General features: G+C 52.7%; 4 protein-coding genes across 4 annotated transcripts; 3 read left to right on the forward strand and 1 right to left on the reverse strand.

Moving 5' to 3' along the window:
* Positions 1 to 3223: 3223 nt before the first annotated feature.
* EsH8_I_001299 (uncharacterized protein) lies at positions 3224 to 5273 on the forward strand (the record flags this gene model as incomplete). Its single annotated transcript, XM_083268712.1, has 6 exons — positions 3224 to 3238; positions 3297 to 3740; positions 3795 to 4208; positions 4280 to 4661; positions 4714 to 4790; positions 5013 to 5273. The coding sequence occupies 6 exons, from the start codon at positions 3224 to 3226 to the stop codon at positions 5271 to 5273; spliced, it is 1593 nt and encodes a 530-aa protein (XP_083119150.1).
* Positions 5274 to 5934: 661 nt separating this feature from the next.
* EsH8_I_001300 (mismatch repair protein MSH3) lies at positions 5935 to 9282 on the reverse strand (the record flags this gene model as incomplete). The annotated part of the gene is made up of 1 exon (XM_083268713.1): positions 5935 to 9282. The coding sequence occupies one exon, from the start codon at positions 9280 to 9282 to the stop codon at positions 5935 to 5937; it is 3348 nt and encodes a 1115-aa protein (XP_083119151.1).
* Positions 9283 to 11120: 1838 nt separating this feature from the next.
* EsH8_I_001301 (copper metallochaperone COX17) lies at positions 11121 to 11469 on the forward strand (the record flags this gene model as incomplete). Its single annotated transcript, XM_083268714.1, has 3 exons — positions 11121 to 11145; positions 11208 to 11257; positions 11329 to 11469. The coding sequence occupies 3 exons, from the start codon at positions 11121 to 11123 to the stop codon at positions 11467 to 11469; spliced, it is 216 nt and encodes a 71-aa protein (XP_083119152.1).
* A 1474-nt stretch (positions 11470 to 12943) lies between these two features.
* EsH8_I_001302 (uncharacterized protein) lies at positions 12944 to 14164 on the forward strand (the record flags this gene model as incomplete). Its single annotated transcript, XM_083268715.1, has 3 exons — positions 12944 to 12966; positions 13024 to 14077; positions 14138 to 14164. The coding sequence occupies 3 exons, from the start codon at positions 12944 to 12946 to the stop codon at positions 14162 to 14164; spliced, it is 1104 nt and encodes a 367-aa protein (XP_083119153.1).
* Positions 14165 to 14334: the final 170 nt, after the last annotated feature.

Here is a 14334-nt window from a genome sequence, read left to right on the forward strand (position 1 = left end):
CTCTCCTCGGAACTCCCCAAAGTATACCCTCGACGTTGATTCAAATATTACAAGGCTGTGCCATCCCTCAAGTTGAAGGTAGGGCTATTTCCTGCTCACCAACGCCGGAAGCTTCTCCTCCGAACTTTTGTCACCGGCGGCGTAATTCCAGGTCCAGGAGCGGCCACCCGGAAAGGGCTGCCACGGCAACCAAAGGATCTCGTCAGCCGGAAAGCTCAACACCTAGAAAATAGTCAGATTATGACACCGGTCCATTCTCTCCTACCACCTCTCTCTTCTTATCCGTGCCATCCATTTCTTCAGCATTAATGGGCTTGTTCATCGTAGCAGTGGCCCCTGGTGGCTTTGATTTAAAGACCAAGCACACTATCTTCTTATCCAACACGCGCACAGAGGGACATTCGAACCTACAACCTTCAGCCCACATCCCACCCAATGAGCCCGTGCCAAACCAAGCCTACCAGTGAATATTCACACGGCGCCTTATCGAAACTTCATACCGATTATCCACAGTCACGTGCTGGATACTTGGAGCAGGACTAGCGTTGCCTTGATCTCTCTCGCCCTACCTTACACCATGTCCACTCGCCTACCTGCCTTGTTGCGCAACTTTTCGTCTCCCGACTCATCGCAGTAACAACAACAGCAGCAGCTTTAGATCGCAAGGCGCGTTTTAACTATCTCGTGTCAACTTCTCCCACTTCATCTAAGGACTTTCTGACCTGTCGACCCCTCTCCTGGATCGGAGGAAAATACGACTGTATCACGGAATTTCTGTTCTCGTCTCCCTCGACTTTTCCCTTCGTACCATCATCATTTGTCCTTTGTTTGAGATCCGACCCTTGAAGGACCCTTGAAGGACCACGACACTCTTGTTTTTCACACGCGTCGCACTGCATCGAATTTGAAGCTGTTTACACCTACCTACGTCAACGCTTCTGTGATTCCGCTCGCAAATCACCGCGATTATTATTATCACCTAGAATTCCTCAAACAAGAAAGATGCTTTGAATCGGACGACTATTGAACTAGGTACGTGGTGGAATCATCTGTGTCTCCTTTTTCCCGTCTGCCTCAAGTCATCATCATGTACGTATTTTTTGCTTCACAATTATCTTCCTGCCACCACTTTCATGCCGCCCGGTCTCTGCTTCGCCCGGTCTCTCTTTCGTCTAGTTTCTGCTTCGTCCGGTACTTTCTTCATCGATCCTCATCCTGCTTTGCATTTTTCTGTCTGTTTTAGCACCGATGCCCCCTTAACCCTCAACATTTTCGTCAAGTTCCTTTTCACCATCTGTCCCTCTACCTTGAGATCAAGTGAGCAGATAGCTTTAGAGAAGCTCTCGGCCGTAATAAAGTACGTTTATGAGCAATGAAATTGGCGGCTCGACACACCTGTTCCTCATCTGACAAGACGAGTCGTCACCCACTTGAGAATTTTGTCATCCATTCTTCTATGACTTCGTCTCATTATCTCTTGGTCCTCCGTACTTCCCTTTATTACATACGGAGAATCATTTCTTTCTTTGGGTGCTCCCATTTTCTATTGTTCTAGGGTTATGAATTTGTGAGAGTACTTGTTCTCCCTGGTCACAACACTTATATCTTCCGTTTCTGTACTTACATGGCGAAAGCACTCTCACTTTCTGTTATCTTTCCAACACCTCAGCCATAGCAATCACTCTATTACCCCCGCCCTCCCTTCCTTTGTTTTTCATGTGCCTACAACGATAGCACCCGCCCCTATAGAGCACCCGCCTCTTCTGTTATCTGAGCTGGTCTGCAAAAGGCGAGAGCCCTGGACTCTTAGCACCCGCCGGTTTTGTTCGCCAAGACTGAAAATGGCGAGAGCACTGGACTTTTAGCACCCGCCGGTTGGTTAGTCAGTATTGAAGATGGCGAGAGCTCTGGTGTTCTCTAGGCATCTTCTCTATTTGATTTCTTTTCTTCAAAAAGACTTGAGGGTCCCTTTCACTCGTCTCCATCTCCATATCGCCACTTTTGATTTACCCTTATTTGCACTTTCTGACAGAACCAATCTAGTTCTTTGGATGACGTCTGGATCTACAATTCAAGCAACTAAGAGCCAAGAAAGATAACAAGAAAGACAAGGGACTCTTTCCCGTGAGTCTTTGCATGTTACTAAGGTATTCGGTACGTCATTGGTCCCTCGTTGAAGCTTGGGAGAAACTCTTGTTGACCGGGTCAGTCCTACGGCAGATTTCAAAAGTCAACCAATCCCCCATACTCTTCAGCATCTTCTAGGTTCGGTGCTGAGTCCTCAACCCGATCTTAATTGCGACGCCCCGGTAAGTCAGAAACCATATTTGAGAAGACCAGGGTCTTCACGAGCGTCAGGCTCAACCACAAGACTGAAATTTCGTCGGACGCCTTAATTGCCACTGCTCTTTCGGTTCAATGGCCTTAGATGTCTGCCAATGTCATGTGACATCTTCAGGCCTGAGTTTTGGGGTCCCGAGATGCCTGGCGTGTCAGTGGCAGTGTTCCAAGCCCCGCATAGACCCTCGCCTCAGCCAGGTGTCTGGAAACTCGTTAGCGGAGTCCCTTCCCTCTCCTACATCTTTTCAGTCTGTCGGGAAAGAACGACCATCGGCCTCTTTAAATTCTGATGTTTTCGTACAACAACTAACGACTCATCAGATCCAGCAAGAACAGGGTCAAATTTGTCCACGGCGCAAGCGGACATTCGACATCTATACCTTCCCCGCCCCCATCCTTTGGCCTCGAGAATCATTGCATCGTACCTTCCAAGGTGTTATTGGGAAGACAGGAGCGCAGCTATTATGGATAGCTTCACTACGTCTGTCCTTCCAAAATGGCGCCGAAACGTCAGGCAGCTCTTGCTGCGCAAGCCGTGAGTACTGCCCCTCTTCCACTGGAGTTGTGCCACCCTTTGGGCCAGAACACCCAACTCCGCCATTGGGTCCGTTCTTCCGTCGAATGCCCCCATCACTACACTCCCCCTATCAAGTCCAATGTTTCGTCCCGCTGCCACCTCCCAGATGCTCTGAGCTACTAAGCATCAATCCTTTGCCTTCTCAAGAGGGTGCTACCCCTCCCGCGTCTGCCGGGCCTCGAATCATCTGTCGTTCTTTGCCTGCTCTTCATACCATCAGGAAGAGCATTTCCTGCCCCTCGCTTTGTGTTTTGGTTACCCCAAGCAGACAGCCCTGTCCCTTGTTCCATTCGTTTCGTTTCTGCAATGCAGAGACAGCCAGTCAGTGACGACTGGCTCCCACATGTCAACTCTGATTGCAATTGCTAACTATGGACAGAATATGGCAGCTGTTGCAGCCAGAGAGGTCAGCGCCGAAAGCCCCGTCAAGGCCCACAAGACGTCGAAGATCGTCAAGTCATCCGACGTCAAGGCCAGCGGCAAAACATCTGGTACCAAAGTGGCTAGCGTCAAGTCATCTGAAGCCAAGGCTCCAAGTGCCCCTCCGATCCCACTCGTCTGTGTCGTTTGTCCTAGCCAGCCACGCTTCTCTGATGTCTCCCACCTCCTCACACACCTCAGTTCTAAAGGCCATCTTCACACCTTGAACGACACGAAGATTCGTTCACATGCTGATCTATCTGCGGCACAAACCATTGCAACCTACGAGAAATGGTACAAGGACAACGGCCTCGAGCGTATGCTCGCAGAACGTCTCATGGCCAAGGATGAGAAAGTCAAGGGTCCCTACAGAGGCAAGCGGCCTGGACAGCCATTCTCTCAGGTAAAATTTAAAGCCATGTCATTAATCGAATTCAATGAACTGACGCACGTGTAGACGCTCAAGAGGAAGAAGGCTCTTCCTGTACTTGTCAAGCCCGAGCCTGGCAACGACCCCACGTGGACACCTTCCCCGACTGGACATATTCTTGAGCGACAGGAAGCCATATCATTCTACGGAGATTACGACGAGACCTCGGTCACGACCCCAACCGATGATGCCATTGAATGGACTCCGGATGACCCCGAAGCGACGAGACTCAAAGGAACCGTTTGGCCAGGCATGGGCCTCTTCGATGCTGCAACGCCTGATCAGAAAAAGAAGCGCAATCAGCGCAAGGACGCTTCGGTGCTCCACCAAATGATGATTTCTTCCCAGGCTATCACCACTACTGAGCTTGTGGCCAACCTCGACTTGGAAATCGAGAGAACTCGTGATATCTATGACGCACCGTCCATTGAGGGGACCCCGGTACGTTTTTGCCTAAGCTTCTGTCCCGTAAAGTTGTATTGTAAATTGTTGGGTTCTAACATTCGAAACAGCCAGCAAAGAAGCCAAGGCGTCGCCAGAAGCGCAGCCGTGTCGTCGAGGATGACGACGATAATGGCTCCGAGATCGTTGTGAAGATAGAGCACCACGAAGAGCCCCTCAAGCGAGCAACTCATGCTAGAGCTGCGCGATCCAAGAAGGCAACTCGGAAGCATGATAAGGGGCTTGAGCCCGACCCCAATGCCGATTTTGTGTCAGAGAAGTTGGATGTTACCAGCGACGCCCCCAACAGCGCTGATGTCGACGTCGACGCCGATATTGAAGATTCCCAACTCGGAGACGAGTCCTCTTTGAGTAACTACAATTCACTTCACCACTTCACCCTTCCCGATGAACATGATGTTTTCCGCGATAGCAACCGTGGCATCTCTGCCCGTAAGTTTCTGTTCAAACACCATTGTTGCCTCACTTACTGATCCCGATGCAGCCCAGAAATTCTCGAAGGAAATTCTGGATGAAGCTAGGTCGGCGTTTGGCCTTGATTTACAACCTTTGGTTGATATGGTATATTGATGATCCCTCTTTTGCAGATTCGATATCCGCAATCGTATCCCCCTTCAGTCGATGAACCCGAACTCAAACCTGAGCTTGGCGTCTCCTACCCCCGCTGCCAAGCAGCTGCCGCATCGAACGTTCAAAGGAAACGAAAATAACCGTGGTTTTCAGGGACAGGGAATGGGAGGTGGCCATTACCTCTATGGTAGTGCAAACAATCACTTGAACCAGGGCGGCCTGGCCAACCCCAATACATCCAACCCCTTCAATGGCTTTCACCAGCCCCAGGACATGTTCTACAACCAGAACTACCAGTCCCCATGGCTTCCACCCGTCTCACATGCTCAGACTCATGGATTCAACCCGATTAATGGAACCCCGAACCAGCAGCTCTTTTTTGGCAATCAGATGTTGCCAATGGCAGCCAATGCCTTTAGTGCCAACGAGAACGACCAAGGCCAGGGCATGGGAATGTTCGGTGAGGGTGTCTGAGTAGGTCGATACCGAGCTTTATCTTGTTCAACACACGCAAATACATGACGAGAGTGCCACGGAGAGGCAGCTGGTAGCCTCTGAGGCACTCCCTGAGGCGTGGTATAATCCGATATCGTCATACACGATGGGCTTTTCTTCTGGTCTTTCGCTTTCCGTTTCTTTCCTTCGCGTAAGCTCACAGTGCAATTATCCGACGAACTTGAACAATACTAACACTTTGCAGTTGTTCGAATATACAAGAAGTTTTTATTCGCATTCTCGGCTCATCGGTCAGCCTCTCCTCACGTTTTAGATGCGACGGGAACATTCCCCTTCAGGGGTTAAAGTTCACCCGCAGAACTGTGCCAATCGGCCACAAGGCGAAATACGAGGCAGCTCGACATCAAGGGGATATCATCAAAAACTGCCAGGGTTGGCATCCGCAGGCATGCCATGATATAGCGATGGAACATAGATATACGGTGGTATTGGGCTGAGGTCAAATTTCCATCGGGTTCCAGGACTTTACCCCATACATTTTGATTCGGCCGGAGAGACTATAGATAGTACATTTTTCGGCCATTCCCGGTCATTTTACGTCAACCATTGACGTGCAGAATGACTTTTGAGCAATAAATGATTCGTCAACATATCAATTGTTCACCCATTAGCATTGGTGCTATAGTTGCTCTATGTTTGAGATCAAATGATCCAGCTGGTCTGGATTGTTGACCACGTCCGCAAGTAGTCGGGCAGTACCCCTCAATCTCCGTACCCGCACATCCTGCTCCATCTCGCGAGACTTCTGCGCGGCCACTTCGATGACCTTGCGGGGTATACGAGCGAGCCGTGCAACATTCAGGCCGTACGAGCGGTGCGCAACACCTTCCCCGACTTCATACAGAAAAGTAATCTCCTCGTCGGCAGCAGCGTCGTCATAACCGTCACCTTCCTCGGCACCAGCCTTGCGGGTGGCCGTGAAGCGCATGTGGACATTCTTTACAAGGCCGTCGCCGATGCCGTCCGCCAGGCGGGCAAGGTTCTGGTAGTGTGTGATGAAGAGGGTGAGACATTTGTTGCTGCGTACGACGTGGTCGAGGACGGCGTGCGCGATGGCAGCGCCGTCGTGGGTCGAAGTGCCTCTGCCGAGCTCGTCGAGAATGACGAGGGAGCGCGGGGTGGCGGCGCGGAGGATGCGTGCTGTCTCCGAGACCTCGACCATGAATGTCGATTCGCCGGCGGCGAGGTTGTCGCGGGCGCCCATACGGACGTGGATCGCGTCGGCGAGGGTGAGGGAGAAGGCGTCGGCGGGGACGAAGGAGCCTATCTGGGCGAGGAGGACGAGGAGGGCGACGGAGCGGACGAAGGAGGATTTCCCGCCCATGTTTGGGCCCGTTATGAGGTGAGCCAGGGGCGAAGGCGCGGAGAGGGTCGTCGTGAAGGGGATGTAGGGGTCTGAGAGGGTGTGTTCGGCGATGGGGTGGCGGCCTTGGGTGATTGAGATTGTGGGCTGGGTCTCGGCTGGGAGGAAGGACGGTTTCGTGTAGCCCGGGAGAGCGGCGACGCGGGAGAGGGAAAGAAGGCAGTCGAGGGTCGCGAGGGAGGAGACTGCGTCGCGGAGGGGCTGGTATGCGTCTGCGATGGCGCCGAGGAGGGAGATGAAGGCCGCGTCGCAGGCGGCTGCGAGGGCCTCGCGGTGTTGGTCACGTTCTGCGATGAGGCGGACGACGGTCGGCGTGTGGAAGCGGGAGAGCTTCTTTGTGCCTGAGATCTTGATCCAGGAGGCGGGCACGGATCGTAGGTCTGTGTTGGGGACCTCGACGAGGTATTCGATTCCCGAGACGGTGGCGTAGTCGACGGTTTTTTTGCGCGAGAGGGAGGCGGCGGCCTCGGAGCGGTGCTCATCGAGGGACTGCTCTACAGCGACGATGCCCATCTTTTGGTCTTCGATATCTTCGGTCTGCTCCGACTCGCGGAAGAAGTTGTACTTATCGTCTTTGCGGGCGGCCTCAGGGTTGATCTTGTCGAGGTGCGAGACGACTAGGTCGAGGATCTGGGGTAGGGAGAGGATGGCGGAGGCTATGAGGGGAGAGGTGAAGCCTGTTGCCTCGGCCGTCTTGACGGTCGAGTACTGCATGGCTATGCGCTGGAGGGTCTGGAGAACAGAGAGGAGCTCTGGGCGAGTGCATTTGCCGTAGTAGATACGGATGAGGCTTCGCTCAAGGTCTGTCTTGGTGCTGGATAGGAGGGTTTCTAGGCGGTCGACCTTGGCGGAGGACTGTTCATCGAGGAGCTCCTGGACCGCGGTGACGCGGGCCTCAAGCTGTGAGACGTCCAGCAGGGGCCGGCCGACCCATTTTCGGAGCAGGCGCTGGCCGAAGCGGGTGGTGGTCTTGTCCAAGGCCCAGAAGAGAGAACCGCGCTCGGAATGGTCGGTGGCATTGCGGTAGACTTCAAGGGACTCGAGGGTTGTTCCATTGAGGAGCATGTGCTGGCGCGCTGAGAAGCTGGTAAAGTTCTTGGTGAGGTCGAAGACGTGTTCAAGGCCGTACTCCTTAAGATGGTTGATCATGGCAGAGAGACAAACTGTGACGGGTTCGGGGAGGTGAAGGATACGCTCCAAGAGAGCAGAGGCGGCGGCGTCGGGTGTTTGCTGCAGCTTGTCGGCGTAGAACTGCGTTACATGTGAGTAGGCCTCAGCGGCCATGGTCTTGGAGCGAGGGACGCGCTCAACGCGACTGCGATCGCCAAAGACGTTTGTGCTGCTCCCGGAGAGGTGTTGGACAAGCTTATCAGACCCCTTGGTGAGGTCGCCGACGATGACGAATTCGCATGGCGAGATATGCAATAGCCGTGTCTCAATCTCACTTCGCATGAAGCCGTCCTCAAAAGTGTCGTAGATGATGTCCCCCGTGGTTGGCTGCACGGCTACTATGCCAACATCAACCTTCTCGTCTGTGCCCTGCCCCTTGGAAGGGGTCTCAGTGAGACACAGCAAATAACCACCCGACGGGCCACCCCCTTCACCACCGGTTTCCAGTTCGCCGTTCTCGTCGATGTAAGTGCCCTTGGTGTATACGTTCGTCAACTTTCGGACAAACGGTGCATTTCGGTTGTCGCCAGCCTTCTTGAGAGCAGCCGTCTCAATCTGGCGGACCACGCCGACCTTGTGACCGGCGGCAACAAGACGCTTGGCGTGAACAGGCAACCGGTGTACGGGGATGCTCGCCGAGGCGAAGCGGTCCCAGTGCGCTTCTGAAGGGTGTTCGTCGTAGCGGTACTTCCCCGGGATGCAGACGATGCTCAGCTCCTTTGCGGCTATACGGGCGTCCTCGCCGAAGAACCTGAACTTGTAGCCGACCTCGACGATGAGGACGGTGTCCAGGTGCTTACGTTTGATGTCGAGGAATTGAACTTCCATCGGCGTAAGCTTCTTATTCGCTCGTGCGCCTCCCTTTTTCGCCTTGGGAGGCGGTGGGGCTTCATCTTCTTCATCGTCCTCACCGTCCTCCCCTTCAGCAGCTTCGTTGTCGTCTTCCCTGCGGCGCCGCGATATCATGCTGTCGGGATGGCCTAGCTTCCGCACAAACTTCTTGTGGAGCTCCTCCTTGCGTTTCTTCACGGATGGATCGTCGTCCTCCTCTTCCTCAAAATTCCCCTCCGATCCCTGGCTGTATACAAAACGCCCCGCCCTACTAGTAGATGCAGACGCTCTGGACTCGGTCTCTACCACGGGCTGCTTGGCTCGCGGAGATTTGGAGGAACTCTTTCCCTCGTCTGGAGCCGCTGCTCTGCCGGCCTTTTCTCCCTTCGCCCTCTTGGGGGGTTTCTCCGGCCCATTATTTCCCTTGTCTGCGACCTCCTCCAGGGGTCGCTTGCGAGAGGCGTCTGGCGATTCTGGCGGGCTCGTTCGAGCCTCTGACTGGGACTTCTGGAAGACGGCAGCGAGGCCGTTGACGGTCTTGGGTTGGAAAAAGCTGGTGAGCGATTGCTGCTTTTTCTCTGGTGGCTTCGATTTGGGCGCCATGTTTCACTGAGGGCTCGCGGAACCGGCACTATTAGAAAAGAGGATGATGGCGGAGGAAGGTCGTGGTGATGTCAGTTAAAGAGGCGGCCCTCATTTCGTCCCATCCGCTGTCGCGTTCTTGCGTGTGAGCGCGTTGAGAGGTTACAGGGGACCCACTATACTTTGGAGCTCACAGGGGTCTGCCCACTACATTTCCAGGGATCCAGCCCCTGCCGTGATGTGAACTTTCTTTTTCAACGACGCGTCCAGCCGTGGCGCGGACATGTATGAACGCGTAATGTGTTCTCTGCCGATTGTTTATACTAAAGGGACGGGATTCATTGCCAAATATATGAAGGAGGATACCAATATTCTTTCATTAATTACCATTGGTATGGGTTCTGGTTTCTGTTACTATGCCCTGCCGGTCTCGTCTTGGCATATTGCCCTTAAGCCAACAACTAGTGGATGACCCCGCCTTCCTTCTCATCACTGTAGAAGTCTGCAATGCCCAAAGCAAGATCGTCGCCTGCGCTCTTGCCGCCCCTGCAAGGAAGCCATTGGGTAGGCTGACTCGAGGCTCTCGGCGCTTTGGGCGGTCTCTTTAGGGTAGATACTATGAACTATACTGACGGGGAACGGAAGCGATCGCGGTGATGTGAACACATGATAGAATGGTATGAGCATGACCGATATCATGGACAAGGATGCAATGAACATGATGATTTGTCATGTCATCCACGCTACTAGCACCGAGACGCATCGCAGGGCCAAATGTTAGTCAAGTCAAGCCAGTCCAACACTGGAAGATTCCAGGAAATTATCACCGAGTTAGCTCCTGAACGACATCCACCTGCCATAGGTCAGTCTCCGAAAGGGAGCACCGAGATCATGGCTTCAGGTGTGTACGTTGAAATTAGCATTAAGCCCATGCGTCGTAAATCATTGATGTCGTTATCTTCTTCGAGCTCATCAGGCTCAAATTTTGCCTTGGCGATAAAAGGAGCTAGGCCAAGCTGGACTCGTATCAGTTATTGAGCTCAGTGACACAAGTTTATAGATGGAATGTAGACATACCGTACACTTCAAGGATGCAGCGGTTGTGCTCTGTAATATGCGAACGATACGCATTGACGGCAGTCATAACATCTTCACGAGTGGAACGCATGTTTATTCCAGGCGAGTTGGTAAGCCGCCGTCGCATTTAGAGCATTCGTCACGCTTCTCAGGTCCTGGCGGCGTACCAGCATCTCGGATTCACCTAATGATTAAAAAGTCCGTCGTACTGTATAATCCAAGGGCTGGTATAGCATCCACTACGAACTTGCAGTCATTAATGCGGATACAACTACTAGCATATTATGCTATTCTGTGACCAATTCGGGGTTCCCCAGTGCCTTTGCCTTCCGGAATGCATCGGGGGCTGAGGTCCGCCCGAAGCCAAATCAGGGTCTGATCCACACCGGGTGGTTCGCTGTCTTCCGATCCGGGTTCGCTCAGAACATGGAGCCAACAAGCAGAGTTCAAACCGCACAGCCAGGGAATTATCGCGACGGTAAAAGAACTTCACGATTGGCATGTCATCTGCTGCTGGTTCGTTAGTGTAGAACTTTTGGTCGAGTCGGGACAGCCAGGTTTAATGGGCACGCGAGACGGGCGCGAGCACACGTGATTTATTGAAGGCGTGATTGGCCAAGATGCCGAAGCCCCCGAGATTTGGCGACTGACAAATGCGACAGCTTCGGTGAGGTCAGCTAGAAAAAAAAGTGGACTGAGGTGAAGAATATAGCCATCCTCTTCGTCCTCAACGCAATCGCAAACTACCCACCGAACCCCTCGACACTCGCTACATATTCAAAATGGCCTCCCCAGCTGCCGCTATTCGTAAGAAACCCAAAAAAATGCATTTCATGCTGCCCAATGGCTGACGAAGTTTGTGTTTGCAGCTTCCATTGCCACCCCGGCCGCTGCGCCGGCCGAAGCCTCCAAACCCAAGGTGCGAAACCGCCGAAACTCGCCTCGATGAGCGACAGAACGTACGAATACTGACAAGCGACCGCTAAACAGCCCTGCTGCGTGTGTAAGGAGGAGAAGGCTAAGCGCGACGAGTGCATGCTCTTCTCAAACGCCGCCGACCCGTCCAAGGACTGCCTGTCCACGATCGACCAGTACCGTGCCTGCATGAAGGGATTCGGCTTCACAGTATAAGGTTCCCTAAGGGCGGAAGGGAATTAATCAATGCGACGATAGTTTTGTACAGTACGAACGAAGCATACATGGCGTTGGGGGGAATAGAGAAACCATTACGACTCCATTACCTGAAGCCACATTCCAGACTCTTCTGGCTCTCCTCTTGGACGATCGCACGCGACCCAGTCAATCAAGTCTTTCCCAAAAAAGTCGCGCGACTCGTCCTGCAGGTTCTGGATTTCCCTTGCAAAATCTTTGCTCTCCTCCACATACAGTTCCCAAAGAGACATGCATTTCGTCATAGCCTCAGCCCACCTTTACCATTCTGGCACCATACACCTGCTTGCTACGACCATTTGTCAGCATCTTCGGTGGTTCGCATTGGTGATTGTTCAGGGCCTACATTATTCATTGTACTCAGCACGGGCATTGTCGGCCGCCTTTCTTGTCTTTTCAAAGTTTGTCCTATAATTTTACCATGACATCAAGAATTTTGCATATCTTTAGTTATCGAGTGCCAGGAGTTAGAGTAGGCTCCATACAGGGAAAGCTTGCCTGTTGCGAGATGGCCTCCATGGGATTCTCTCTGACCGAATGGTCCTCCGCTGCCATCCTGGAAGTTCCGAAGATAGATGAAAAGGAAGGTGCGATGGCTATAGAAATGTCTGAACCAGTACGAACGGGCTGGCTGAGGGAAAGAAAGAGGGGGATGTAGGATGGTAGTGGCGTGTTGCCCGTGGCTCATTGCCGGCCTTCTGACTTGGAGCAATGGAGAACTGCTTAACCTTCTCAATCTGTTTGCGTGATGGCCGCGATGACCCCACGCAGTGGAAGGCGGCCCCTTAGCAGGGAAACAGGAGACAAGCCGCGTGAAATGAAGGTACATGAATGGCTTCAGGCGGTGTTGCATTGGACCATTCTTTCACTTCCCGAGGTGCACTTTTGGGCACGAAGGGCAAGTGGTCTTTGAACAGGGGCAACGTTGTTGACATTACCGGCACAGCTAGCAGCCCCGAGGTTGAGGAGGCGGGTTTAAGCTGCAACTAGACGTCTATAAAATCGGATTTGAGACTTCCATCGATGACAGACTGCCAAGTTTAGTCTGGGTCCTGGGGTGTGGACCAATAGATGCAGTAACCAACTCTTCCATACTCGTGCACCTTGGTTGCACAAAACATTGAATAATACACCGATAGGCCAATATATATAAGAGCCTACAAACAGCAATATAATACGTAGTTTGCTTATTTTAAAAACTATTGTGATGTAAAAGTAATGTGTTAATTATTACACGCGGTGACATCGGCGACTCTCGGTGAGCGCCGGTAAACGGGTTTACTTCGGATATCGATTGTAGATTACAGGGATACGGCGCATTCCACACCCCACTAAAACTTTTTTTCTGCGATAATGGTTCCAGCCTGCATCTCTTATCGCATCTCGAAAACTCCCATCTCCATCCACAACCGGCTGGCCTTGTCAAACCGTAAAGATGGGTCTGGCACAGGCAAAGAGGTGAGCTACTTTCCACATATATCGCGAGTGATTTCCTTAAAGCTTACTTTTCTGTAGCCGTCGAAAGATCGGCAAGGATCCCAACAACACGAAATGGACCAAGGACACCGACTCCTTCGGCCAGAAGATCCTGCGATCGCAGGGCTGGGAGCCTGGCCAGTACCTCGGTGCCAAAGATGCCGCCCACGCGGTGCACCACACTGCCGCTAATGCCTCGTTCATTCGCGTTGCGCTCAAGGACGACATGCTCGGTCTCGGTTTCAAGCAGGCAAGGGACGACAGGGTTACCGGCATGGACGTCTTCTCGGATCTGCTCGGACGTTTGAATGGCAAGTCAACCGAGTCAATCGATAAGGACCGTCAGGCACGCGCGGCGCTGAAGAGCTCTCTGTACTGCGATAATAAATTTGGCCCCATGCGGTTCGTTAGCGGCGGATGGCTTGTTGGCGACCAGCTGAAGGAGAACCCCGACGCTGAACCCAAGGAGGAGACAAAGGACGACGTCAAGATGGAGGATGTCCCCGTCGCCACCGAAGACTCGAGCAAGAAGTCTAAGAAGCGCAAGGTTGAGGAGTCGAGCGAAGACGAGTCATCATCTGAGGACGAGAAGTCGAGGAAGAAGCGGAGAAAGGAAGCGAAGAAGGCGGCTAAGAAGGTGAAGGCTGCCGAGGCTGCTGCTGCGACAGAGAGTGAGGAGCCCTCTGCAACCGAGAAGAAGAAGCGGAAAGCAAAATCCGCAAAGGAGGATGATTCCGAAGATACCCAAGACGAGACGGAGATCAAGTCCAAGAAGGACAAGAAAAAGAAGGAAAAGAAGGCCGAGAGCGACGGCGAGGAATCATCAGATGATAAGGCATCGAAAAAGAAGCGCAAGGGCGAGACCGAGGCCGAGAGGGCTGCAAGGAAAGAGGAGAAGAAGCGCCGTAAGGAGGAGAAGCGTGCGAAGAAGGAGGCATCGCGGGAATCCACCTCGACCCCAGCTACTACAGGCACATCAACACCGACTGCCAGCGGTACGTCAACGCCGATGCTCAGAGGACATCACGCTGTGAGATCACGGTGGATTGCGCAGAAGAGAATGGCGACAATGGACGACAAGGCGTTGAACCAGGTACGTACAATTTCGTTGTTGAACTACTCACACTCTGGAACACTTGCTGACACAGTACAGATTTTCATGGTCAAATCTCAATCTTGATAGACTAGCAGAGTAGACGTTTAATGACACTATTTCGGGCATTGTTTTGAATCCTACGCCAAGCTGATGCCGATCTGCGGATTACCACGTGTTTGCTACGCCGCCATTTTCAGCTGATTGCATATTTTTGGAAAGTAACGTTGACCAAGTCAATGCATTGCCAGTCTCAA

Source organism: Colletotrichum jinshuiense, chromosome 1 (assembly GCF_051148585.1).
Source record: "Colletotrichum jinshuiense chromosome 1, complete sequence".
NCBI lineage: Eukaryota > Fungi > Ascomycota > Sordariomycetes > Glomerellales > Glomerellaceae > Colletotrichum > Colletotrichum jinshuiense.